The 27,938-nt window shown below is 44.4% G+C and overlaps 1 protein-coding gene across 1 annotated transcript in view; it reads right to left on the reverse strand.

Moving 5' to 3' along the window:
• The window catches only part of gpd2 (glycerol-3-phosphate dehydrogenase 2 (mitochondrial)), a 190,055-nt gene that overhangs the window by 18,308 nt on the left and 143,809 nt on the right, over positions 1 to 27,938 (reverse strand). Inside the window, exon 9 of the mRNA XM_041201033.1 lies at positions 27,105 to 27,298. Within this exon, the coding sequence (XP_041056967.1) occupies positions 27,105 to 27,298 (194 nt within the window). The remainder of the gene's footprint in view (positions 1 to 27,104; positions 27,299 to 27,938) is intronic.

A 27,938-nucleotide genomic window follows, 5' to 3' on the forward strand; every position in this document is an offset into this window, starting at 1 on the left:
TCCTCACTGTATGTCGTCGTCATCCTCCACGAAACTAGCAGCTATGAGGGCCTTCCAAGCATGCCTTCATCGTCTGGACAACACAGTGGCCTCATCGCCGTCAACCTTGCTTTCGAGGACCTCATCACCCTTATCACCATCGATGTCCTCCTCATCGGAGGAGACGTGCAGCTCCTCCATCTCCTCCTCAGGCAGCTCCTCCTCCTGTTGCAGTGCCAGGTTAAGTAGGGCTCAGCGGGTGACAATGATGTGTGACACCCTCTGTGGACTATACTGCAGTGCTCCACCAGACCAGTTCAGGCACTGGAATCTCACTTTCAACATCCCAATGGCTTGCTCCACCAAAGTGCGAGTTGCAGCATGAGCCTCTTTGCACCTTCTCTCTGCTGCACTCTGAGGCAGCCACACGGGTGTCATCAGCCACATTGTCTGTGGGTAGCCCTTGTCCTCAAGAAGCCAAACCCACAGACTCTGTGGACCCTGGAAGACATCAGGGATCTGAGACCTGTTGAGGACATAGGAGTTGTACACACTCCCTGGGAATCGGGCGCAGACCTGCAGGATGTGTTTGTTGTGGTCGCACACCAGCTGAACATTCAGCGAATGGAAGCCCTTGTGGTCCACATACTGCACTGCTTGTTGCCACGGGGATCTAAGAGCCACGTGAGTGCAGTTGAATGCATTTTCCACCCTGTACATGTGGAAAACCAGAGATCTGCACATGTCTCAGTGCTTTCGCTTCCTGGCTTGCCTGATCTTGAACGAAATGCATAAATGTGTGTGCCTTCCTGAATATGGCATCCGTGACCTCCTGGATACACTTGTGGGTGGAGGCTTGCAAGATCCCGCAGAGGTCACCTCTGGAGCCCTGGAAGGAGACACTGGCATAAAAAGTGAGCGCCACAGTCACTTTCACGGCCGCTGGCAGTGGATGCCCTCCATGTCCCCATGGCACCAGGTCCTGCAGCAAGTGGCATTTGTGACTGACCAGTTCCCTGGACATGTGCAGTCTTCGATGACACAGGTTTTCGGTCATCTGCAGAAATGCCAGGTGCTGTCTGTAGACCCAGGGTCTAGCTAGGTACTGACCTGAGATACCTTCTTCTTGAGGGTGCTGCTCCTCCCTCTGCCCAGCCAAGCACCTCCATTGTTCTCTTCTCCTTTGTCTCCGCTCCCTGTAAACCATGCAGCATACAGCTAGGTTGCCAGGCTCCATGCTCCTGATGTACTCCAACTGCAGGATGAGAAACGCATGGGTTGGCATTGGTCTCCTAGCAACCTCTCATGGTTACATGTGCAGCTGGACAGTACAGGTCACCACTTGAATGGCCAGAGTTTAGTGTGCTGCTTGGCTGCCCGAAATCCCACCCACATCCACCTCATTCCACCTGACCAATTGGCGGCAGCTTCGGCCACTGGACTGCATGCTGTGCTCTCAGCTCAGCCGCAGGCATTCTTCTAACCTGCACTGCAAGCCTGTGCTATTAGCTTGAACCATAATGGTTGCTGGTCCAAACCTGAATGAAGACAGCAAGGGTCTGTGAGTGCTTCTACCAGTGGCTGCTCCATGGCCACCTTTCAGAAAGAGATTGTACAATGTGCCCAATTGTTCAATTGTTCTGCAGTCTACTAAAACGGTCATTAATTTGCAGTCTGTGCCCGAGGGGTGAAAAGCTCTGGAGCTTTTGGTGGCACTTTCTTACCTCTGCATTGCTTGATTGGGCAGAGAAGCTAGAGGCCCAACTCCAAGCAAATCAATGTAGCTGCACCTGAACTATCTCAGCTGCAGAAGAATATTCACTTTACAAAAGGTTTCTCCAGTGTGTGGCTGCTTCCCTCTCTCATGCACCGCCCCCCCCCCAACACCCCCATGTGCTTGTGCACTATCATCAGGCTGTACTACCTTGGCCCACTACCCTAACCCAACAGCAGTGCAGCCTTTGCCCCAGCACCGCAATGTTAGCCAGCCAGGAAAAAGCAACTTGCCTGTGCCCACGCCTGAATGTGCAGCGCCTCTTCCTTGAAGTTGAATGGGTGACCCTCACGAGTGCTGCACAACGTTAGTGTGAACTCACCTCTGAGCTCCCCTCAAAGTTCACCTCACCAGATGCAAGTCTTTTAAGTGCTGTTGTGAATCACGTTGTTCTGAAGTCGTGCTGATGTGGGAGGTAAATTTGATATGGGGGGATGATTCTGGTAGGCAGGCAAGGCGATGAAATGCAAATGCATTGAAATTACCTTCCTGATGTTGGACAGTGGGATAGGCGGCCTGCCATTGGTTGATGGGCGGAGCAGATGATGGCTAACTGGTTTTATGATGACATGAACTGATTTTTGGCCTTCCCACCATATAGTTCCCCCCCGCCTACCATACGCAAGCAGCTAGAGAGCATGAGGAGCAGAGCAGGAGCCAACCTATACAGCTGCTTTTTGGTTGAGTAGTCAATAAGCAATTTATCTGGCTGTGATACCAGTAAGTCAACCCCAAATTCCCATTCACCAACAGTTCCACATCTTCCCTTCCTTCTGTTACTGACCATCACAATAGTTGCTTGGCCACAATGCAAAAATAAAGGCAACACAGAATCAACAATCCAAACCAGGTATATAAATCACATTGGGCTCTACGCATAACAACATCAACTAATCACCCTTGTGCATTTGCTTAGTGCCTGTGTTCTGTGTCTTTTTCCCAACTAGTGCTCCTCGAGCTGCTACCCCAGTGGCTGGAACATAGGTAATGGAAAGCTGCTGACTTTCAGTGGAGGAAACTGCAAATGGCCTTGGAGGGCAATCTCAAGCAGCTCTGGACATAAAAGGCCTGGCTTTGGACTGCACCACCTTGGTATCAGTGGCAGCAGTCTGGATTGGCTCGCTGAGAGGTAACAACAAAGGCACTAACAGAATGGCAGTGGCGAGAGGATGAACGCAATTAGGTTCATGCTCCAGAGAACTACTCACCCATGGCATTGCCTAGGCAATCCTAGTAATCTGTTGGAGCACATATTGCTGGACTGTTTCACCATCCTGCAAGCACCTTCAAACGCTGGTATCCACAGCCATGATGTTAGCTGCCTGAATTTGCATGAGACCAGTGTGAGCATGCATGGTAGCACCCAGACACTGGTTGGCTCTGCTTTTGCTGCAATGGAAATTGAGACATCAGCCACCATATACTGCATTATAATTAGCTCAAGAAGTGTGTAATGGAGTTGGCCAGTGCTTTCACGTTGAAAAGGATGGGCTTCAAGCTCTGTTCAAAGCCCTGTGCAAAGCTGATGCCGACTCCTCCATGCTCCTTTGCATGCAAGCTTTCTGACAGAAGTTTACTTTACAAAAAGGCTGGCATAAAGACATTTCACAGGCGGAGGCCTTGGCTGTTTGGAAGGCAGGATTACATGGAGCGGAGTTCTGGATGACCATGACTCTTCAACTGACATCAGAGCAAATATGATCACTTAATTCTCAACTTTCATAAAACCCACTTTTGTTACCATCTCCATAGCCCTTTCTCTCCATTTTCAAATAAATGATAAATCTTTCAATCTAATTTTCATCTTGAAACAAAACAACACATCAAGCCTCGTATTCTCTAATTCAATAATAACCAAAAAAATCAGTGCACCCTTTTCTGAACTTCTCCAATTCCCACGGACAGCTGAGTATTACACACATTTTCCAACAATACAAACTCCAAAATAAGTACAAGCTAACATATTCTTTTCTGCCATTGCGCTTTCCCAGAATGCACTGAGCTTTACCTAGGTGAAACCTGAGAATTAACACTACCAGAAGTAGTTGGTTGTTCATTATACAAAAGGCTCATAGGACTGAGGTACCCAATTCTCATGGCAGTTTCTGTAGGAGGCATCTGCTGCTAGCTGCACATAAGTTACTCATGTCCAGGAAGCTTGGTGTCATCTCCAATGCATGACTTGGAGGGGAACTTGCAGGTAGCAGCATTCCCATATGTTTGCTGCCCTTGTTCTTCTTGGTGGTAGAGATCATGGGTTTGGGAGATGTTATTGAAGGAACCTTGGTGAGTAGCTGCAATACATCTTGTATGTGGTACACATTGCTGCTACTGTGTGCTGCGGTGGAGGGATTAAATGTTTAAGGGGGTGGATGGGGTGCTGATAAAGTGGGCTGCTTTGTCTTGGATGGTGGCGAGCTTCTGCAATGTTGTTAGAGCCGTACTCATCCAGGCAAGTAGAGAGTAATCCATCACTCCTCACTTGTGCCTTGAAGATAGTAGACAGACTTTGGGGAGTCAAGAAGTGAGTTACTTACTATAGAATTTCCAGTCTCTGACCTGTTCTTGCATCCACAATATATAAAAGGCTGATCCAGTTCACTTTCTCGTCAATGGTAAGCCCCAGGATGTTGAAAGTGGGGGATTCAGCGATGGTAATGCCATTGAATGTCAAGGAAGGATGGTTAAATTCTCTTTTGCTGGTTATTGCCTGGCACTTCTGTAGCAAGTAATATCAATGCCACAACTCAGCAAAGCCTGATGTTGTCTAGGTCTTGCTGCATATGGGAAGAGACAGCTTCAGTGTATGAGGAGTTGCGAATGAGACCGAAAACTGTGCAATCATCAGTGAACATACCCACTTCTGACCTCATGATGGAGGGAAGGTCATTGGTAAAGCAGCTGAAAATGGTTGGGCCTAGGAGACTATCCTGAGAAATTTCTGCAGTGATGTCCTGGGCTGAGATGATTGGCCTCCACAACTATCATCTTTTGTGGTAAGTATGACTCCAACCAACCAGAGTAGGGTTTTCTCCCTGAATACCATTGGCTGCAATTTTACCAGGGCTCCCTGATGCTATACTTGGTCAAATGCTGCCTTGATGTCAAAGGTCCTACCTCTGGAATTCAGCTCTTTTGTCCATGTTTGGACTAAGGCTGTAATTAAGTCTGGACCTGATTGGCCCTGGCAGAATCCAAACTGATCATCGGTTAGAGGTTATTGCTGAGAAATTGCTGTTTGACAGTACTATCAACGATATCTTTCATCACTTATCATGGGATGTGGGCATTGCTGGCTGGGCCAGCATTTATTGCCCATCCCTAGTTCCCCTTGGGAAGGTAGTGGTGAGCTGTTTTCTTAAACCGCTGCAGTCCATGTGGTATAGGTACATCCACAGTGCTGTTAGGGAGGGAGTTCCAGGATTTCAACCCAGCAACAGTGAAGGAACGGAGATATATTTCCAAGTCAGGATGGTGGGTGGCTTGGAGGGGTGCAGGTGGTGGTGCTTCCATAAGACATAGGAGCAGAAGTAGTCCATTCAGAGCATCAAGTCTGCTCCGCCATTCAATGAGATCATGGCTGATCTGACAATCCTCAACTCCACTTTCCTGCCTCTACCCATAACCCTTGATTCCCTTACTAATTAAAAATCTTTCTCTCTCGGCCTTGAATATACTTAACGACCCAACCTCGACAGAGCTCTGAGGTAAAGAATTCCACAGATTAACAACCCTCTGAGAGAAGAAACTCCTCCTCATCTCTGTCTTAAATGGGAGACCCAACACTCTGAGATTATGCCCTCTGGTACTGGACTCACCCACAACCTCTCAGCATCTACCCTGTCAAGCCCCTAATAATCTTATATGTTTCAATAAGGTCGCCTCTCATTCTTCTAAACTCCAATGAGTGCAGGCCCAATCTATTCAACCTTTCTTCATAAGAAAATCCCTCCATACCTGGGATCAACCCAGTGAACCTTCTCTGGGCTGCCTCCAATGCCAGTATATCTTTCCTTAGATAAGGGGACCAAAAATGTTCACAGTATTCTAGGTGTGATCTAACTCGTGTTTTGTATAGTTTTAGCAAGACTTCCTGATTTTTATACTCCATCCCCTTTGAAATAAAGGCCAACATTTTATTTGCCTTCCCTATTACCTGCTGAACTTCTATGCTAACTTGTTGGGATTCATGCACAAGGACCCCAAATCCCTCTGTGCTGCAGCTTTCTACAGTCTTTCTCCATTTAAGTAATATTCAGCTCCTCTATTCTTCCTGCCAAAGTGCATAACCTCATATTTTCCCACATTACATTCAATCTGCCATTTTTTTGTCCACTCACTTTAACCTGAATATATTCCTCTATAGACTCTTTGTGTCATCCTCACCACATGCCTTCCCACCTATTTTTGTGTCATCCGCAAACTTGGCGATAGTAATTCACTTCCCTCATCCAAGTAATTAATATATATTGTAAGTAATTGTGGCCCCAGCACTGATCCCTGTGGCACTCCATTAGTTACAGGTTGCCATCTATCTGCAGCCCATGTCCTTCTTAGGTGATAGGTCGTGGGTTTGGAAGGTGCTGTCTAAGGAGCGTTGGTGAATTGCTGCGGTGCATCTTGTACATGGTACACACTACTGCTACTGTATGTTGGTGGTGGAGGGAGTGAATGTCTTTGGATGGGTTGGCAATCAAGCGGGCTGCTTTGTCCTGAATGGTGTCGAGCCTCTTGTGGGGGCTGCATGCATCCAGGCAAGTGGCGAGTATTCCATCCCACTCCTGGCTTGTGCTTTGTAGATGGTGGGCAGGTTTTGGGGAATCAGGAGGTGGGTTACTCATTGCAGAATTCCTAGCCTCTGACCTGCTATTGTAGCCGCAGTATTTATATGGCTAGTCCAGTTCAGTTTCTGGTTAATGGTCAATGATAGTGGGGGATTCAGTGATGGTAATTCTACTGAACGTCAAGGGGCGGTGTTTAGGTTCTCTTTTGTTGGAGATGGTCATTGCTTGGCACTTGTGTGGCGCGAATGTTACTTGCCACTTGTCAGCCCAAGCCTGGATATTGTCCAGACTTTGCTGCATTTGGACATGGACTGCTTCAGTAACTGAGGAGTTGCGAATGGTGCTGAACATTGTGCAATCATCAGTGAACATCCCCATTTCTGACCTTATGATGGAAGGAAAGTCATTGATGAAACAGCTGAAGATTGTTGCGCCAAGGACACTACCCTGAGGAACTCCTGCAGTGATGCCCTGGAATTAAGATGACTGACCTCCAACAACCACAACCAGCTTCCCTTGTGCTAGGAATGATTCCAATTGACTCCAGATTTGCTAGGGCTCCTTGATGCCATACTCGGTCAAATGCAACCTTGACGTCAAGAGCAGTCGCTCTCACCTTGCCTCAGCAGTTCAGCTCTTTTATCCATGTTTGAACCAAGACTGTAACGAGGGCAGGAGCTGAGTGACCCTGGCGGAGCCCAAACTGGGCATCAGTGAGCAGGCTATTGCTAAGCAAGTGCCACTTAATAGCACTGTTGATGACCCCTTCCATTACTTTACTAATGATCAAGAATAGACTGATGGAGCAGTAATTGGCTAGGTTGGATTTGTCCTGCTTTTTGTGTACAGGACATACCTGATCAATTTTCCACATAGCCGAGTAGATGCCAGTGCTGTAGCTGTACTGGAACAGCTTGACTAGGGGTGTGGCAAATTCTGAAGCACAAATCTTCAGTATATTGCTGTAATATTGTCAGGACCCATAGCCTTTGCACTATCCAGTGCCTTCAGCCATTTCTTGATATCACGTGGAGTGAATTGAATTGGCTGAAGGCTGGCATCTGTGATGCTGGGGTTCTCCTGAGGAGTCTGAGATGGATCATCCATTCGGCACTTCTAGCTAAGACTGTTGCAAATGCTTCAGCCTTACCTTTTGTACTGCTGTGCTGGGCACCTCCATCACTGGTGAAGGGGATATTTGTGGACCCTCCTCCTCCAGTGAGTTGTTTAATTGCCCATCACTATTCACGGCTGGATATGGCAGGACTGCAGAGCTTAGATCTAATCCGTTGGTTGTGGGATTGCTTAGCTCTGTTTACCACTTGCTGCTTATGCTGTTTGGCACGCAAGTAGTCCTGTGTTATAGCTTCACTAGGTTGACACCTCATTTTAGATATGGCTGGTGCTGCTCCTGACACGCCCTCCTGCATTCTTCATTGAACCAGGGTTGATACCTTAGTTTGATGGTAATGGTAGAGTGGGGGATATGCTGGGCCTTAAGATTACATATTGAGTTTGTTTACAATTCTGCTGCTGTTGATGACCCACAGTGCCTCATGGATGCTAAGTCCGTTCGAAATCTATCCCATTTAGCACAGTGGTAGAGCCACAGAACACAATGGAGGATATCCTCAATGTGAAGACAGGACTTTGTCTCCGCAAGGACTGTGCAATGGTCACTCCTACCGATATGGTCATGGACAGATGCATCTGCAGCAGGCAGGTTGGTGAGGATGAGGTCAAGTATGTTTTTCCCTCTTGTTGGTTCTCTCACCGCTTGCCGCAGACTCAGTCTAGCTGCTATGTCCTTTAGGTCTCGGCCAGCACGGTCAGTAGTGGTGTTACCGAGCCACTCTTGGTGATAGACATTGAAGTCCCACACCCCAGAGTACATTCTGCGCCATTGCCACCCTCATTGCTTCCTCCAAGTGGTGTTCAGCATGGAGGAGAGCTGATTCATCAGCTGAGGGAGGGCGGTACATGGTAATTAGCAGGAGGTTTCCTTACTCATGTTTGATTTGATGCTATGAGACTTCATAGGATCCTGAGTTGATGTTGAGGACTCCCAGGGCAACTCCTTCCCAGCTGTATATCACTGTGCGGCCACCTCTGCTGCGTCTGTCCTGCCGGTGGGACAGAACGTACCCGGGGCTGGTGATGGTGGTGTCTGGGACATTATCTGTAAGGTATGATTCCGTGAGGATGGTTATGTCAGGCTGTTGCTTGACTAGTCTGTGAGGCAGCCCTTGCAATTTTGGCACTAGCCCCCGATGTTAGTAAGGAGGACTTAGTAGGATTGACAGGGCTCAGTTTGCCGTTGTCGTTTCCAGTGCCTAGGTTGATGCTGAATGGTCCATCTAGTTTCATTCCTTTTTTGAGGCTTTGTAGTGGTTTGATACAACAGAATAGCTTGCTCGGCCATTTCAGAGGGCTTAAGAGTCAACCATATTGCTGTGAGTCTGGAGTCATATGTTGGCTGGACCAGGTAAGGACAGCAGATTTCCATCAGTGAACCAAATAGGTTTTTACAACAATTGACAATGATCATCATTAGACTTTGAATTCCAGATTTTTACTGAATTCTGCCCTGGTGGGATTCGAAACCAGGTCCCCAGAGCATTCCCCGGGACTCTGGATTACTAATCCAGTGACAATACCATTATGTCATCGCCTCCCCCTGCATTGTTGCTTGTCCTTGGAGATCAACATTAGAGTACCCGTGAGATCCAAGTCCCACTGCACAGAAGTCTTCTCCATGGCCTTTGACTGGGAAAGTGGTACATGATCACCCATATTCCTCCATCTTTTAATCTCAATGAATCATACAGTGTCACTTTCTCATTAACATTATCCAATTCCCACGTGGTGGGAGAATCTGAGTGTATGTATGCAGTGAAAAAGCAAATAATGCAGGGGGTACCATAAGGGGAGTCTGGGAGGGGCACAGTAACAACAGGCATATTAAGCAGGAGTTTGATCCCAAATGGGTTTAACCTTAGCTTCTTTGCCCTAGTTATCCTCCTCCTGCTTTTCATCAACTATTTGTCAATGACAAAGAATTTCTTCTTCTCTGCCTGCTCCTCCTCATCATCATCTGACTCCTTTTGCTATAAATCGATCTGCAGTAAAGGAAAGTAAAAGCTAAGAATGGGATTGCTGCCTTACGATCAAAGACACAGAAAGATGTGGATGCTTTTGCCTGTGTGCTGCCTCATAGGGATGCCGATGAGACAACTGTACTAAGAAAAGGGTTCTGATTGGTTGCCAAGTGGACTCTGATTGCTAGAGATGTTGCTATGAAATGCACCAGGGAACAGTTAAATGCCAAGCTTTTGTTTAAATTCAAACCAGGCAAGTTGATTCTGATTGGTCAAGACATTTCCATAGGGAATGAACCAGGGAACGGCTGTCCCCCAACTTTTGTTTAGTTGAAAAAGGTGCAATGTATGGACATGTTCTTTTTGTTTGCAAAGGACAGGTCCATGTGTGTAAATATATGTATGTGTGTGTGTATATTCTCACAAAGTTTAACCTACTCTCAACAGCAATATCCAGAACACCCAACTGTAGAAGAATTTCCTTATTGCATTAGGGTAGTGTTTTCGCTTGTTATATCAGCCACCACAATGTATTATGGTTTATCTAAGGAATGGTGGCAAATTGGTTCCAAAATCTCAGTTTTTATACCTTGTATTAGTATCTACTAATAGATGCTAAAAAATTATATTATCCAATTGCTCATGCAAACATTTCCTTTGAAAATAAACACAATAAAAAGAGTTTTTCATGGTATTAACTAACATCATAAAGAGATTTTATTCATTTCTCTACAGTCTCTGTAGATTAACTATTGCCTACTGCCCAAAGCACTGAATGAGAGAATAGGCTGGATTTCAATGATGGCTTAAAAAGCAACAGTATTTGAAATTAATTAAATATTTATAGCTGTTGAATCTTTGCTTTCTAAGTCTGTTCTATTGAACATCAGTGTGAGTAACCAAAGTTCCTGATATATTCTGAAAGGGAGAAAGAGGATATTGAGAGAAACAGAAACGGGCAAAAGAAAAATAAACCAAAGAATAAAAACACAGTAATATGTCAAAAGAGAAACAAAGGATTATGTAAAGTATTACAATGAAAAATGAAAAATTCCACCAAATATTTTGTCATGTCATCAAAATTTGAATGTCTGAGAAAATTAACTGATGCTGCTGACTTTTATATTATCGCCAGCAATAGAATTTCAGAAAGTGCTGATCTTTAAGACAGATAAATGCTGCAAAGCCAGTTCAAAAAGAGTTTGAAATGAAAATGCAGATCCAAAGGCATCTAACAAAATAGACACAAAATATATTAGATTGCAATATTTCTGCAACAAAATTCTTAATGGGAAATAGAAAGCATAGATTATGCAAAACTGTTTATCAACTGAAAAAAAAAATCACACCTCATTATGTAGTTGGCTAGGTTACTAAACTGTTTCTGCATTCCAAAACAAATTTTAAAAGCTTTCTTGAGCAGCCAATATTTATATTCAGTTATATAAAGCAACTACCTAAAATGGTCAAATGTTTTTGTAAGGCTAGATTATTAAAATTTTGAACATTCTAGATAAATTTAAAATTACATCCAAAGTTTTAAATAATTTTGATTTTAAACCACTTGGTTTCATATCCACAATAATATGTAAAGTCAGCTATACTTTTTCCACTGCAATGAATGAAGGCCTTGCAGTACATACAATAACTGACAGATCCCTGGTGCCCCCTTGTACTCCAGAAGCTATTATTCCATTTGCCCAAAAATAAAAGTAAAATTTCCAAATACTGTGCCTCCAAATACCTTACATGGTTTAACTACGAAATAGAGTTAAGCATCATTACCAACTCTGAAAGCTTGTACAGCTGGATAAAACCCAAATAAAAGTGAGGTGCCACTCAACAACTGGCATATACAAGATAATGATCAATGTGGTTTCATGGTTGAGACTGAGATGTGAGCACAAAAAGGATGGAGTAGTGTTTCCAAAAAGGTAGGTTTAAAGGAGGCTTTTGAAAACGAGAAGTAGGTGTAAGTAAGGTTTAGAATTTAAAGGAGGGAGTTCCAGAGTGTTGAAGGGGGTTGGGAGAGGGGTGGGTGGACAAGAGATGGCTGAAGGCCCTGTCCTGCCCTATTAGCATGGAAGGGAGAGGTAGTATACAAAGTCCAGAGTTAGAAGACTGCGGAGTGTGGAGTGGGTGTCTGCACAGGTGGGAAGAATTGCAGAGCACTGAATGATTTGGAGGCTAGGAAATCAATGCTCAACGTGGGGAACCAAGATAAATAGGCAAAATTGTGATAACAGTTGGACAGGAATCGGTGTTGGACAAGAGGTGGGAAGTGGAGCTTATAGAGAGTGGAGTTTGAGAGCTTGGAAAGGAGGAAAAAGGCATGGATGTTTCCAAAACAGTAGAAGTGAGTTGGGAATGGAGAAGATAAAGGGATAAAAACAAAAAATAAAAACAAAAAAACTGCGGATGCTGGAAATCCAAAACAAAAACAGAATTACCTGGAAAAACTCAGCAGGTCTGGCAGCATCGGCGGAGAAGAAAAGAGTTGACGTTTCGAGTCCTCATGACCCTTCGACAGAACTTGAGTTCGAGTCCAGGAAAGAGCTGAAATATAAGCTGGTTTAAGGTGTGTGTGTGGGGGGGCGGAGAGATAGAGAGACAGAGAGGTGGAGGGGGTTGGTGTGGTTGTAGCGACAAACAAGCAGTGATAGAAGCAGATCATCAAAAGATGTCAACAACAATAGAATCCTGGGTGGGTTCGAAACATGAGGGGTGGAATTTCAGTTGAAATCCATGTGGGGTAAGTCGGAGACGGAGACAGTCACTGAGAAAGGAGATATGGCTGTGAAAGCGGGTTTTAGTAAACACCTTGTCAAACACTAGGAGAGAAATGGAAAGCAATGAAGGTGAACAAGGCAACAGAGAAATCCGGAAATCTTGTCGCAGAGAGGAACAGAACTTCTTCAAGGAGGTAGGCATTTCTTGAAGAGCAGTGGCAGTCAATTAAACACAGAGATAAAAACAAAAAAACTGCGGATGCTGGAAATCCAAAACAAAAACAGAATTACCTGGAAAAACTCAGCAGGTCTGGCAGCATCGGCGGAGAAGAAAAGAGTTGACGTTTCGAGTCCTCATGACCCTTCGACAGAACTTGAGTTCGAGTCCAGGAAAGAGCTGAAATATAAGCTGGTTTAAGGTGTGTGTGTGGGGGGGCGGAGAGATAGAGAGACAGAGAGGTGGAGGGGGTTGGTGTGGTTGTAGCGACAAACAAGCAGTGATAGAAGCAGATCATCAAAAGATGTCAACAACAATAGAATCCTGGGTGGGTTCGAAACATGAGGGGTGGAATTTCAGTTGAAATCCATGTGGGGTAAGTCGGAGACGGAGACAGTCACTGAGAAAGGAGATATGGCTGTGAAAGCGGGTTTTAGTAAACACCTTGTCAAACACTAGGAGAGAAATGGAAAGCAATGAAGGTGAACAAGGCAACAGAGAAATCCGGAAATCTTGTCGCAGAGAGGAACAGAACTTCTTCAAGGAGGTAGGCATTTCTTGAAGAGCAGTGGCAGTCAATTAAACACAGAGATAAAAACAAAAAAACTGCGGATGCTGGAAATCCAAAACAAAAACAGAAAGGATACAGGTGATGTTGCTGTGAAAGTGAAAGAAGACAGACCTGCTAATGAGCTTGATAGGTGATTCAATGCTTAGGTTCAAAGCAAGCATGACATGAGCTTAGCTGGATGACTTCTGTTTTGGCACTGTTGAACTGCAAGTATTTCTGGCTCAACTACTGCTTGAAATTGGTGAGACAGTCAGGCAGCATGGCAAAAGTTGTTGAATCAACAATATGTAAGTTGTTCCTTTGTTTGTCAATATGTCTTTGAGGGGAAACATATTGAGGGTGGCATCTTCAGGCACACTGCAGATGGTCATCTCTGAGGGGCTGGAGGAGAGATTATTCCAGAAGATGCAATAACTACATTTAGACAGAGAGGACTGGAAATACTGAGAGGGTAATACCATAGCAATGTTGAAGGAGCATGGTTTGCTCAGCTGTGTTGAAAGTCACAGGAAGGTCAAGAAGGGATAATGTACTGTGACAATACTCACTCCAAATATCATTGGTAACTTTGACTAGTGCAATCTCTGTGTTGTGGGTCGGACAGAAGTGAAACTAAAACTGTAGAAGTGGAGCAAGCTGCTGGGTGGCAACAAAACATTGCAGAACTTTTGAGGAAAGGGAGATGGGATGTTGTTGGTTAGAATGAAAGGAAAAAGTGTAGTTTTTTTTTAAAGGAGCAGGGTGGTTACAGCAACTTTGAAAAAGGAGGAACATCATATTATCATTCAGAAGGCTAATGTTAGAAAGGCATTGGACATTAATCATTCTGTTATTGTTTGGAAAGTGAGGGGATTAATCAAAAATCTGGACTATTTTTAAGCATTAACAGGGAGTTGAAACTGATGCTATACTGACAGCAGCTACAATGCTGGTGAAAAAAAAATCATGGTCAAAGTGATGTCATTTAGAATTAGGCATAAAATAAAAAGAAAAAGGCATTTATATTCAGTTTATTAATGATTCAGCAGGTCATATTTTGGCTAGAATAATGCAGTAACATCCTTGTACACCCCCAATGTTTTTTTTGGATAATGCGACACATCAGATTACGGTAAATTTAATGTGACATGAAATGATCAGTCATTTTAAAAAAAAATTACAGTGTGACAGATGTAAGCAGGGTTGTGTTGTGAGATAATGGGATAAGAGGATTAATTCCACATGGAATGACATATTAGGCAACATTGACACATTTGCAGTAACAAGGTCTACGTGAGTTATTAACATCGACTAAGAAAATGATTTGCATAGGTGCAAATAAAAGAAAAATCATTTATCTGAACCTTTACTAACTCTTCAATATTTTCAGTTGTTGTGATTTTTAAAAATTTAGTAGGAAAGCATTGCTACTAACTTATTTATATCATGAATCACTGATTTAGTGCAAAGTCAAAAAATTGGATTGGGTGACATAAAACACATCAATATGCTTTTATACAGTGCCTTATCACATTAAAACATTTCAAAGTGTTCTTCACAATGAATTACTTTTGACATTGTCATGTAAGCACGCTTGATCCAGGAAATAAAATTATACAAACTAAAAACTGTCAAGCTAAGTATAATTTGCAGGGTCGCTACTTCATATCTGGAGTCAATTCAGATTGCTAACTAAAGCAAAAAATGTTGACTTTGATCCTGTGAAGTGTCTCAACAAAGAATTGTTGTGGTGCAAAAGGAGGCTATTCAGCCCACTGTGTCTGTGACTCAGTGCTATTCTCCTGCCTTTTCCCTGTAACCCTGCACATTGTTTCTATTTAAACAATCATCTAATACCCCCTTGAATGCCTCGATTGAACCTGCCTCCACCACAATTCCAGGCAGTGCGTTCTAGACCCGATCAACTCGCTGTGTGAAAAAGTTTTTACTCACATCGCATTTGCTTCTTTTGCAAATCACTTTAAACTTGTGCCCTCTCATTTTCGATCCTTTTATGAGTGGGAACAGTTTCTCCCTACTCTGTCCAGCTCCCTCATGATTTTGAACACCTCTATCAAATCTCTTCTTAGCCTTCTCCTCTCCAAGGAGAACAGTCCCAACCTCTCCAATCTATTTTCATAACTGAAGTTTCCCATTCCTGGAAGCATTTTTGGAAACTTCTTCTGCACTCTTTCCCAATGCGTTCACATCCTTCCTAAAGTGTGGTGCCCAAAACGGTACACAACACTCCAACTGAGGTTCTAACTAGTGTCCTATACAAGTTCAGCATAACCTCCTTGTTTTTGTACTTTATGCCCCTATTGATAAAGCCCAGGATACTGTATGCTCTTATTAACTGCTCTCTCCACCTGGCCTGCCAACTTTAATGACTTATGCACATATACACCCAGGTCCCTCTGCTCCTGCACACCCTTTAGAGTTGTACCTCTTATTTTACATTGTCTCTACATGTTTTTCCTACCTAAAGGAATCACCTCACACTTCTCTGGATTGAACTTCATCTGCCACCTATCTGCCCACTCCAACAGCTTGTCCATGTCTTTTAGAAGTTCTACACTGTCCTCCTCAAAGTTTACGATGTTTCCAAGTTTTTTATCATCTGCAAACTTTGAAATAGTCCCTTGCACACTAAGATCTAGATCATTAATATATATCAGAAAAAGCAAGGGTCCCAATACCGACCCCTGGAGAGCTCCACCTCAAACTTTCCTCCAGCCAAAAAATATCCATTAAGCATTACTCACTGTTTCCTTTTACTCAGCCAATTTTTTATCCACCTTTCTACTGTCCTTTTTATTCTACGAAATATAACTTTTCTCACAAGTCTGCTGTGCAGCACTGTATTGAATGCCTTCTGGAAGGTCACGAACACCACATCAACTGCATTACCCTCATCAATCATCTCTTTTACCTCTTCAAAAAACTCCAGCAAGTTAGTTGAACATGATTTTCCCTCAAGGAATCCATGCTGGTTCTTCCTAATCAACCCATACTTTTCCATGCGACTATTAATTCTATCCCAAATAATCATTTCCAGAATTACCTGGAAAAACTCAGCAGGTCTGGCAGCATCGGCGGAGAAGAAAAGAGTTGACGTTTCGAGTCCTCATGACCCTTCAACAGAACTGATTGAATATTAGAAGAGGGGTGAAATATAAGCTGAAATTTAAGGTATGGGGGGGTGGTGGTGTGATTGTAGGGACAAACAAGCAGTGATAGGAGCAGATAATCAAAAGATGTCACAGACAAAGGAACAAAGAAGTGTTGAAGGTGGTGATATTATCTAAACGAATGTGCTAATTAAGAATGGATAGCAAGACACTCAAGGTACAGCTCTAGTGGGGGTGGGGTGGAAAGAAAAGCAGGGCATACAAGATTTAAAAATAACGGAAATAGGTGGGAAAAGAAAAATCTATATAAATTATTGGAAAAAACAAAAGGAAGGAGGAAGAAACAGAAAGGGGGTGGGGATGGAGTTCAAGATCTAAAGTTGTTGAATTCAATATTCAGTCTGGAAGGCTGTAAAAGTGCCTAATCGGAAGATGAGGTGCTGTTCCTCCAGTTTGCGTTGGGCTTCACTGGAACAATGCAGCAAACCAAGGACAGACATGTGGGCAAGAGAGCAGGGTGGAGTGTTAAAATGGCAAGCGACAGGGAGGTTTGGGTCTTTCTTGCGGACAGACTGCAGGTGTTCTGCAAAGTGGTCACCCAGTTTACGTTTGGTCTCTCCAATGTAGAGGAGACCGCATTGGGAACAACGAATGCAGTAGACTAATTTGGGGGAAGTGCAAATGAAATGCTGCTTCACTTGAAAGGAGTGTTTGGGCCCTTGGATGGTGAGGAGAGAGGAAGTGAAAGGGCAGGTGTTGCATATCTTGCGTGGGCATGGGGAGGTGCCATAGGTAGGGGTTGAGGAGTAGGGGGTGATGGAAGAGTGAACCAGGGTGTCCCGGAGGGAACGATCCCTACGGAATGCCGCCAGGCGGGGGGAAGGGAAGATGTGTTTGGTGGTGGCATCATGCTGGAGTTGGTGGAAATGGCGGAGGATGAACCTTTGAATGCGGAGGCTGGTGGGGTGATAAGTGAGGACAAGGGGAACCCTATCATGTTTCTGGGAGGGAGGAGAAGGCGTGAGGGCGGACGCATGGGAGATGGGCCGGACACGGTTGAGGGCCCTGTCAACGCCTGTGGGTGGAAAACCTCGGTTAAGGAAGAAGGAGGACATGTCAGAGGAATTGTTTTTGACGGTAGCATCATCAGAACAGATGCGATGGAGGTGAAGGAACTGAGAGAATGGGATGGAGTCCTTACAGGAAGTGGGGTGTGAAGAGCTGAAGTCGAGGTAGCTGTGGGAGTCGGTAGGCTTGTAATGGATATTGGTGGACAGTCTATCACCAGAAATTGATACAGAGGGGTCAAAGATGGGAAGGGAAGTGTCAGAGATGGACCATGTAAAAATGATGGAGGGGTGGAGATTGGAAGCAAAATTAATAAATTTTTCCAAGTCCCGACGAGAGCGTGAAGCAGCACCGAAGTAATCATCGATGTACCGGAGAAAGAGTTGTGGGAGGGGGCCGGAGTAGGACTGAAAGAAGGAATGTTCCACATACCCCTTAAAGAGACAGGCATAGCTGGGGCCCATGCAGATACCCATAACCACACCTTTTATTTGGAGGAAGTGAGAGGAGTTAAAGGAGAAATTGTTCATTGCGAGAACAAGTTCAGCCAGACGGAGGAGAGTAGTGGTGGATGGGGATTGTTCGGGCCTCTGTTCAAGGAAGAAGCTAAGGGCCCTCAGACCATCCTGGTGGGGGATGGAGGTGTAGAGGGATTGGAAGTCCATGGTGAAGAGGAAGCGGTTGGGGCCAGGGAACTGGAAATTGTTGATGTGACGGAAGGTGTCAGAGGAATCACGAATGTAGGTGGGAAGGGACTGGACAAGGGGAGAGAGAAGGGAGTCAAGATAACAAGAAATGAGTTCCGTGGGGCAGGAACAGGCTGACACGATCGGTCTACCGGGACAGTTCTGTTTGTGGTTTTTGGGTAGGAGGTAGAAGCGGGCCATCCGAGGTTGGGCGACTATCAGGTTGGAAGCTGTGGGAGGAAGATCTCCGGAGGAGATGAGGTCAGTGACAGTCCTGGAAACAATGGCTTGATGTTCAGTGGTGGGGTCATGGTCCAGGAAGAGGTAGGAGGAAGTGTCTGCGAGTTGACTCTCAGCCTCTGAGAGGTAGAGGTCAGTGCGCCTGACAACAACAGCACCACCCTTGTCAGTGGGTTTGATGACAATGTTGGGGTTGGACCTGAGAGAACGGAGTGCAGTAAGTTCAGAGAGAGAGACAGATTAGAATGGGTGAGAGGAGCAGAGAAATTGAGACGACTTTTAACACTCCACCCTGCTCTCTTGCCCACATGTCTGTCCTTGGTTTGCTGCATTGTTCCAGTGAAGCCCAACGCAAACTGGAGGAACAGCACCTCATCTTCCGATTAGGCACTTTTACAGCCTTCCGGACTGAATATTGAATTCAACAACTTTAGATCTTGAACTCCCTCCTCCATCCCCACCCCCTTTCAGTTTCTTCCCCTTTCCTTTTGTTTTTTCCAATAATTTATATAGATTTTTCTTTTCCCACCTATTTCCATTATTTTTAAATCTTGTATGCCCTACTTTTCTTTTCACCCCACCCCCACTAGAGCTGTACCTTGAGTGCCCTGCCATCCATTCTTAATTAGCACATTCGTTTAGATAATATCACCATCTTCAACACTTCTTTGTTCCTTTGTCTGTGACATCTTTTGATTATCTGCTCCTATCAATGTTTGCTTGTCCCTACAACCACACCACCCCCACCCATCTCCACCTTAAACCAGCTTATATTCGCCCCTCATCTAATATTCAATCAGTTCTGTTGAAGGGTCATGAGGACTCGAAACGTCAACTCTTTTCTTCTCCGCCGATGCTGCCAGACCTGCTGAGTTTTTCCAGGTAATTCTGTTTTTGTTTTGGATTTCCAGCATCCGCAGTTTTTTGTTTTCAATCATTTCCAGAAGCATCCCCACCACCAAAGTTAAACTGGCTAGTCTGTAATTGCTGGGCTTATCCTTACAGCTTTTTGTTGAACAAGGGCATAATGTTTACAATTCTCCAGTCCTTTGGCCCCTCCTCTGAGTCTGGGAAAGACCAAAAGATTATGGTCAGTGCCCTTGCAATTTCCACTCTCACTTCCTTCAATATCCTTGGATGCATCTCAGCCAGTCCCGGTGGCTTGTCAACTTTAAGTATCGACAATTTATCCAATACCTCCACTTTATCAATTTTTGAACTCTTCTAGTGACAGAGTTTCCTCCTCTGTCACCATGACCTGGGTAGCATCTGCTTCCTTGGTGAAGACAGATGCAAAGTATTCATTTAATACCTCCGCCATGCCTCCTGCCTCTATGTGTAAATCCCCCTTTTGGTCCCTAATTGGCCCTACTCCTCCTTTTACAAACTTTTTACTATTTATGTGCCTAATGAAGAATTTGGGATTCCCCTTTATGTTGGCTGCCAGTCTTATCTCATAATCCCTCTTCATTTCTCCTGTTTGCTTCTTCTTAAATGCATTAAAAGTAATTTCTAATTCAAGAAAATAAGAGGGATACAGATTGGATGCTAATAAAGGATGAATTGTATATCCTTTACAAAGACCAAAATAAAAGGGAAATCTTCATGATCTGAATAGCCTTTACGCATGCATACTTTCTTACATTTGACATTACCCTAGTGTTGATTAAACAGATGAGTCACAACTCATACTGCTTGCAGGTTTTTGGGTAGTCTTCTATCAAAGCAACTTTTGGTACTAACTTTGGGTTGTATTTGAACTCATGTCTTAAGATAGTGGGTGGGTATAAATCGAGTTTTCACAGCACTACATGTTTCCTTTTCTTAGCATCATTCTCTGGTACAAGTATGATTACAAGTACAAGTTCCCTGCATATTAGTTATAAATTGTGTTTAAGAGCATGAGAAATAGGAGCAAGAGTATACTATATAGCCCATTGAGCCTGCTCCTCCATTCAATACGATCATGGCTGATCATTTGCCTCAACTCCACTTTCCCACCCGTTCCCTATATCCCTTAATTTCCTGAGAGATCAAAAATCCTTCTATCCCAGCTCTCAATAGGCAACAATGGAACATCCACAACCCTCTGGGGTAGAGAATTCCAAGGATCCACAATCCTCTGCGTGAAGAAATTTCTCCTCATATAGTTTCTAAATGATCGATCACTTATTCTGAGGCTGTGTCCCCATACTCTAGATCCCCAGCCAGGGGAAACAACTTCTCAATGTCTACCCTGTTAAGCCTCTTCAGAATCTTACAATTTCATTGCAATCACCAATCATTCTTCTAAACACCAGAGAGTATAAACCCAAATAACTCAGCATCTCATCATAGGACAATACTCTCATCCTAGCAATCAGCATTTGCTGTACTGCATTCCTAATTCTTTGAATATCAACAGTTAAAAGTTTCACACCTTTTAAACAATATTCTGCTTTTCTACTCTTGCTACCAAAGTACATGCTACCCTACATTCTACTTCATTTGTGCCATTTGCGCCTTGTTGCCCACTCACTTAGCCTGACGTTATTGTGGCAGCCATTTTGAAGCATTATACAAAACTCCACTGCTACAGGAGGAGAAGCGGAGTCCTGGCACCCTGGGCAGGGTTGCCCCTCACTTCACGGGTGCAGGCCTTCAGTTGCTGCTATTTCCAGATCCTATTTCCAGAAAGTGACAGAAGGAGGCCACCCAGACAAACAAAACAGACCAGGCTGGAGGTGAATGAAACTGTTAACAGTAGAAGTGTAGCATGGAGGAACTGGGTGCAGTGCCACAAGAGGTTTAATTACACTCTTTGCTCTGGCAAAGATAGTGCAACATGAGACCCTAATGTTAGACCTCTCAGTTCGCAAGCTCCAGCAGACACTTCACTTGAAAAGCCTAAGGGTGTATGCTGTTCCTGAACATGGGACGAAAGTAAGCCCAGGGTACCTACTGGTCTCTCAGCAATGCCCAAAACCCTAGCACTGTTGAGGACTTGGCAACACTGATATATGCAACTTATGCTAATGAGCTGCTGGCATTGATCAGAAAAGTCAGCATCTCTCTCTGTTTTATTGTAACTCTTTAGACAGGGCTCATACTGGGGGATCCTGTCATGGAGAAGACCGTGATGCTTCACCAGGGTAGCCCTGCAAAACCAGGTAGGGGACAGAGAGATAGGAATGCCTAGAGGACAGGATGAAAAGATGGTGAGATCTGTAGGTGAAGGGGTTGGATTGTACTTCTCTGCATCCAAAAGCATGACAAATACTCAGCTGCATTGAGAAGCCAACACACTATAGAAGCTGCTGTTGTCACAAGCTGGTTCACATGATCTTGTTTCATGTGTGCCCCACAGGGTCAGTCATTGAGGGGAAGTGGCAAAACACTGTTGCAACACCAGAGGCAGCTCAACAGTCCAACAAGGAACTGTCACATCATAAAGCACACCCACCACCAGTGTAGATAAACTTACATCTTTGGGGCCTCATGTAGGCTTAGAAAGGGTGGCACTGGGTGAAGAGCATGGCACTAGTGAGCATGAGGAGGCAAGAGAGACAGAAGCAGCTGTGGGAAGTACCCTTTGGAGGATGGGAGACAGGCATAGTCCTGCTCAGCAGGATGAAAATGCAGGGCCTAGGAGTCACAAGAAAGATGGTTCTACTTTGACCAACATGACAGATGTGTACAATGACAATAACAGAGGTGCGTGAGGCAGTGGGGTCTTGGACTGAGAATGGAGGAGTCCATTCAACTCATGTGCATCACCATGTTTCAGAGCTTTGAACACATGAGTTCTTCCATTGACAGAGTGGCAACATCATGGAGACCCATATGTGGCAGCACTGAGTCAATACAGGAGCAGCGCACTGACATGCACAGAGTTCATAGTATGTTCTGTAGGATTGACTGGTCAGTGGTGCTGATGGCATTAAAATGCATGAAGTGGATGCCAATTGCGCCCCAGCTGCTGGTCCCCTCCAGCGATCGGGAGTGCCATCCAAGTGCTGAGGCAGTCACCGATGAGGATGAGGGAGCCTCCCCCTACCGAATCTCTTCCTTGGAACTATCATTGGAACCTCTGACCAAGGGTCCATTTATTCAGCAGAGGTTTGTGGCAGAGACTGGCCAGAATTTTCCTGTCGGCGATTTGGGGGCGGGGCCCACTCGCCGACAGGAAAATGACGCGGGATGATGTCAGGTGGAACCCCCGACGTCATCCAAGTCCATTTAAATTCTTAGGAAGGCGGGCGGACAGCGAAATCAGCTGTCCGTCCGCCAACCTGTCAATGGCCAATTGAGGCCATTGACAGGATAATTAAGGTCATTAAAGACCCTGCCCATCCAACCTTAAGGCTGGCGGGCAGGCCAGGAGCCCCAGCAGGCATCTGATAAAACGTGAAACCTCATTCACTGGCGGGATGAAGTTTCAGTGCTTCTTATTAACATGTCCCATCTCGTGTGACATTATTACGAGGGGTACATGTTAATAATGTTTTTATTTTTTTATTTTTAGAGTTTTTTAACCTGTCACTAATCTCCCTGAGACAGCACGCACAAAAGGGCGCATTTTGACAGTTGGGGATTCCCCCACACAGGAAGCGCATAGCGCTTTCCGTCGGGCAGGCCTTAATTGGCCTGCCCACTCAAAATGGCAGTGGGCCCCATTTCGGTGGCAGGGGTCGGCTGCCCGCCTGCCACCAAGCCAGTGGGGCCTGACCGCCCACCAAGGGCAAAAGTCTGCCCACTGTTCCTCCAGCAGCCTCTTGCAGTGCCCCCACTGGCACCTCCATGATCAGCACACCTGCCACAGACATTACAACCACAAGCAAACACAAGAAAGCAGGCTGAGCACTGCGTAGATGTGGCCAAGGGGGAGGCTACCATGTCAGTCACAGCATCATGTGGTTCACTGAGAATTATTTCACATTTAATGTGTACTCTGTTACCTTTGCTAACGCCGTACATCTTCACACATGATTCCAACATGCCAGCTTCCATTGTTTAAAGGTAAAACTCGAAAAGAAAGGTGAAGTGGTGAAGAAAAGCAAAAGCCTTTGAAGGTAGTCAATGAGACTGCTGAACAGATGTGCATCTTCCACTGACAGTAAGAGCGGATCTAGTCAATGTTGCGTCTTCAATAGAAGTATTCTCACAGGCAGCTCAAAGTGAGTTCCCGAGAACGCAGTCCTGTGGGGATATAAGGACTCAGGTGAAACGTGCCTGGATGAGATGTTCTCTGACGTTGATACATCCTGATGAAAACTTCAAGTCCTGCCCTGGCCCCAACCACTTACAGGCACAGACTAGACAGCTCTCTGTTCTACATCTTCTTCTTGGTTTTTCCACTTCCTCTTCAACCTCTTGCTTCTACTCTTCCTTCAATGAGCTGTGCTGTTCCAGGGCCTCACCCTCTTCAACACCTCACCTCTCTGAAGGGTATGGAAAGTGCAGGTGTGTGAGATCCTTGCAGGAGTCCATTGCAGGGTATGACCCGACCAGTCCAGGTACTGGAACTGCATCTTCAGAGGCCTGATGGCTTACTCAATGGTAGCCCTTTTGAGGTGATGGCTTTGGTTGTAGCATCTCTGTGAATGTATCGGGTCACATAAAGGAGTGAGCACCCAACTCTTCAAGGAATATCGCCTATCCCTTGGATGCATAAATTTCTTGTTGTCGCAAACTAGCTGAATGTTGAGGAAGTGGAAGCTCTTCCAGTTGAGGAACCTCACTGGCCACTCACTCAGTGCCTTGATGGTCACATGGGTGCCACAGATGATACTCTGTCCATGCAGAAATGCAGCAATGGAAGTGCTCCCACTGCCCTTCCTGCCTGTGAGGTCCCATTTGTGTGAAATTTCATGCATTGCCTAGTTTACATAAATAAGGCATCAGTGACCCACAGGATGCAATGGTGTACTGAATCTTGTAAGACACCACCAAGGTGTACATTGCTGATCCAAGGGAGGAGCCAGAAGTGAAGACGTTCAAGGTCACAGCAATTTTGACAGCTATTGGCAGTGCGTAGCATACAGTCCTGAAAACTGTGAGGTCTTCCATTACAAGGGTACAAATCTGTTACCATCTCCCTATATAGGCAAAGTTGCCTGCAGCACTGATTCACTGACATGTCCAGGTAGCTTCTTCTTTGGCAGTCGACACAAATCTGTAGGTATGGCCTCCATTGCCTTCATGTCTTGCATTCCCCTCCTTATGCCTGTGATTCAGCCACTGCCTCTAAAGATGCTGATCCTCGTCACTACTCGACCCAATCTCTCAAAAGCATAACCCCATGTCCAGCTGTTGCCTTGCTCACCCCTCCACTCTTATGGCCCCACAATAACTGGAGGGTTACAACACTTCCCACAATCCAAGCATGTACAGGTCACTCGCTCTGCTGCCTCTGTTCACCCAATGGCACCTATGTGTCAATGGCTGAGTGCACCTTTCAGCTATGATTCCCTTTTATAAGCCCATCATGGCTGCTTCTCCGCTGTACTGCCACCTCCTTGCACCGGGACTGTCCCTGGTCCATCGTATAACCCGTATGCTATCATCAAAATTTCAAATTGAGCCTTGACGAGTTGACAAGGTCGTTAACAAGATCAACTGGCCACTTATCCAAATGAGGCATACCCACTGGGTTCTGCCATCCCATCCTGAGCAAAATCAGCAGCAACAGGAACAGCATGCCAAACCTGCACACCGCCTAATGGCATTAATTTTCCCAACCACCTACCTCCACCTGCCCTCATCAGGGCCTAAATGACCTGCCTATGGTGTTCCCCAGGGACTTATACTGGGGTTCCTCAGGGATTTATACTGGGCTCCTCGGGGATTTATACCAGGGTCTCAGCTTTTCACCATATATATTAAAGGTATGGGTGATGGAGAGAGTCTTAAGAGAAAGTTGTATATCAAATTTTGCAGGTGACACAAAGATAGGAAGCCCAGTCAGTCGTTCAGATGAGAACAGAAAGTTACAAAAGGACATAGATTGAGTGGGCAAAACAATGGCAAGTGGAGCTCTATGACCACGAAGGACAAATTGGAATATTTTCTTTATGGTAACAGGTTAGGAATTGTGCAGGATCAAAGGGATTTATGTGACAATCAGTAATTCTGGTACAAACGTATACAAAAAGACTAATACAATGTTGGCCTCTACCTATAGGCGGTAGGAATTCAAATATGAGAATGTGAGTTCAGCTCCATTCTCAGAACTTCCTGTTCTGGTGTGCTGTCAATTCCAAACTGGAATCATTTGATTTGTGCACTAATAAATTTAGGCTCCATTATCCTGTTGGTTCTCTCTGTCACAGATGTTGCCTGACTTGCTGATTAGAGGCTTGAATCTGAGGTCAAAAACATCCTGAATTTCACATTTGCTCCATTAAGCTATGAAATTGAGCTACAAATTCTAACTTGTACATCAGAGAAGTAGAACATTAACTGTATATGCTATAGATGCATTTTTAATTAAAACTATTCATATCACTCCACCTTATATGAAATGGTCGTACAAGAACGAGAGTAGGTCATTCAACAAGCATTTATAACATATTGATTTATGTTTTTAATGTCCTGTTCAAAATAAGCATCACAGCACATATTGTTAGAAGAACTTGAACTACATTTCAAAAGCAACTGTTGTTGCCATACTGGTCAATCTACCTAAAATGAGGCATTTTTCATATTATGAGAGTACTGAACTGCATTTATAAACCATGCTGCCAGAAATAGCAGCTCTTGTCAGACTATAATTAAACTGCTGGAAAGTGTCCAAGTCTCTAGGAGTGGGTATGCCTGGCAAAAATGTTTGCAGGATAACATGGGTCTGGAGCAGATCAATATGGCCAGCACTGTTTGTTTAAATAATATAAGCCTATTTATAAATATTGTTAATTACTGAAATTTAAACACTATTGACTGTATGAAAAGGCTCCTACAATGCAAAACTTTTGACTCCATTATAGCCATAGCAAATTTAGATACAACCTCAATAATGTTTAAACAGTTCAAGTGGACTTCAGGACTGAAAACTCTGAAAAGCACCTTTCAGCAACAAATGATTGGCATGTTGATGGAGTTTCCCATCACTTACAACATGCCGTATCCAGGATACACGACCAACTATTATAGCCACCAATACTTGCAATGCTCTTTCTATTGTGATTACACGCCAATGAATAACAATCAGTCTAGGATCTCACGGTATATGTGAAAGAACGGCACCTTCTCCATCTTCTCAGGGCAACTAGAGATAGGCAATGAATGCTGGGCTGCTGGTAACATCCACATACATATAATACATTTTTAAAAATTCCTCACTCAGTCTTTAAACACAAGAGGACAGACTGTGATGTGCTTAATTCCCAGCAGCGTCGAAGAGGAAATGTGGAGGAGATCCACTCTATCAGGTCTTGTTCTCCACAACAGTGCCCCAAAGATCAAGGGTTTCACTTTAAGGGTACAGTGAGGCTTGCGTCTACAGTAAGTGCAGACCCAGAGTAAGCAGAAGGCAGAAGGGGCCTTTCCAACTTCCCTCTTCACTTTCCTCTCTTCATTTGGGATGTCCCAGTGGAACCTGATAGTGGAGCTTAACCTATGATGCTTTGCAAAGCCGATGATCAATAGAGGTCCTCTGTTGATGTGCTGGAATGTTAATCCAATGCATAGCAGCAATACCCAACATGTTGGTACAAAATAAAACAGTAAAAGTACCATCCACTGCTAGGAATCTGCATTCTAATCTCTCTACAAATTTAGCTTTCGAATACATTACTATTGCCTGTTCTAAATCAATACTTTTTGTGTTTGGTTTGGAGAGTTTAAGATTACTTAAAATTCACCAATTTACCTTCAACGTCAGGGCTCAGGTAATTCCGTATTTCCTTGAGAATGAAGTTAATCTCCTCCTCATGGGGTACGGGCTTAGACGTAACCTCTGTTGGAGTGTCAGTGGTTCCTGCAATGACCACTTTCGCCCAAGGTAAGAAAAATATAACTCGGCCATCACTTGTTGCAGGATCAAGCAGTCCCATGGCTTCAGGGCTGTAAAGACAAATGCTAAAGTTATTTTAAAAATCTATTCTCTGCTTTAAAGTTACCCAATCTTTGTACCGTGTAAAATATTGGGTCAAATCAGCTCTTAAAATGTGCGCACCACTCCTTGCACTGATTCAGATCACAAACAGCACGATAACTACAGAAAGTACAGCTACATGGCAAGTTTTACCAATGTGTTCAGAAATTAATTAAAATCCATGATTGGCTGCCTCATGTACAGGCATTATCATTTATCTAAATAATTCCTTAAGCAGAACAATTAACATGTTTCCAGAACACAGTTTTTCCCTTTTGTTCCCATTTAAATGAAAACAAAAGCCCAAGTACTATAATTTGCTGCAACTCAACTGATTTATGCTAACCTACATTAAATAGCAAGCTGTTTCGAGTTCCAGTACTAAGGGAAAACAATATCACCTCCCTATTACAGCATGCAGCTGGTTCTTAAATGAGTCCATTTTCCTGCCTTTAACTGCCCTTCCTGCCACCATTCCACTTGTTATTCGCCTTCTGTATAAAGAAATATTTTCTGAATGTTCTCCTAAACTTGTCCTTCTCAATCTTGAACCTGTGCCTTTAATATTGCTCTCCTGATGTATCTGAAATGATTGCAGAGGATTTATTT

Source organism: Carcharodon carcharias, chromosome 12 (genome assembly GCF_017639515.1).
Source record: "Carcharodon carcharias isolate sCarCar2 chromosome 12, sCarCar2.pri, whole genome shotgun sequence".
Lineage (NCBI taxonomy): Eukaryota > Metazoa > Chordata > Chondrichthyes > Lamniformes > Lamnidae > Carcharodon > Carcharodon carcharias.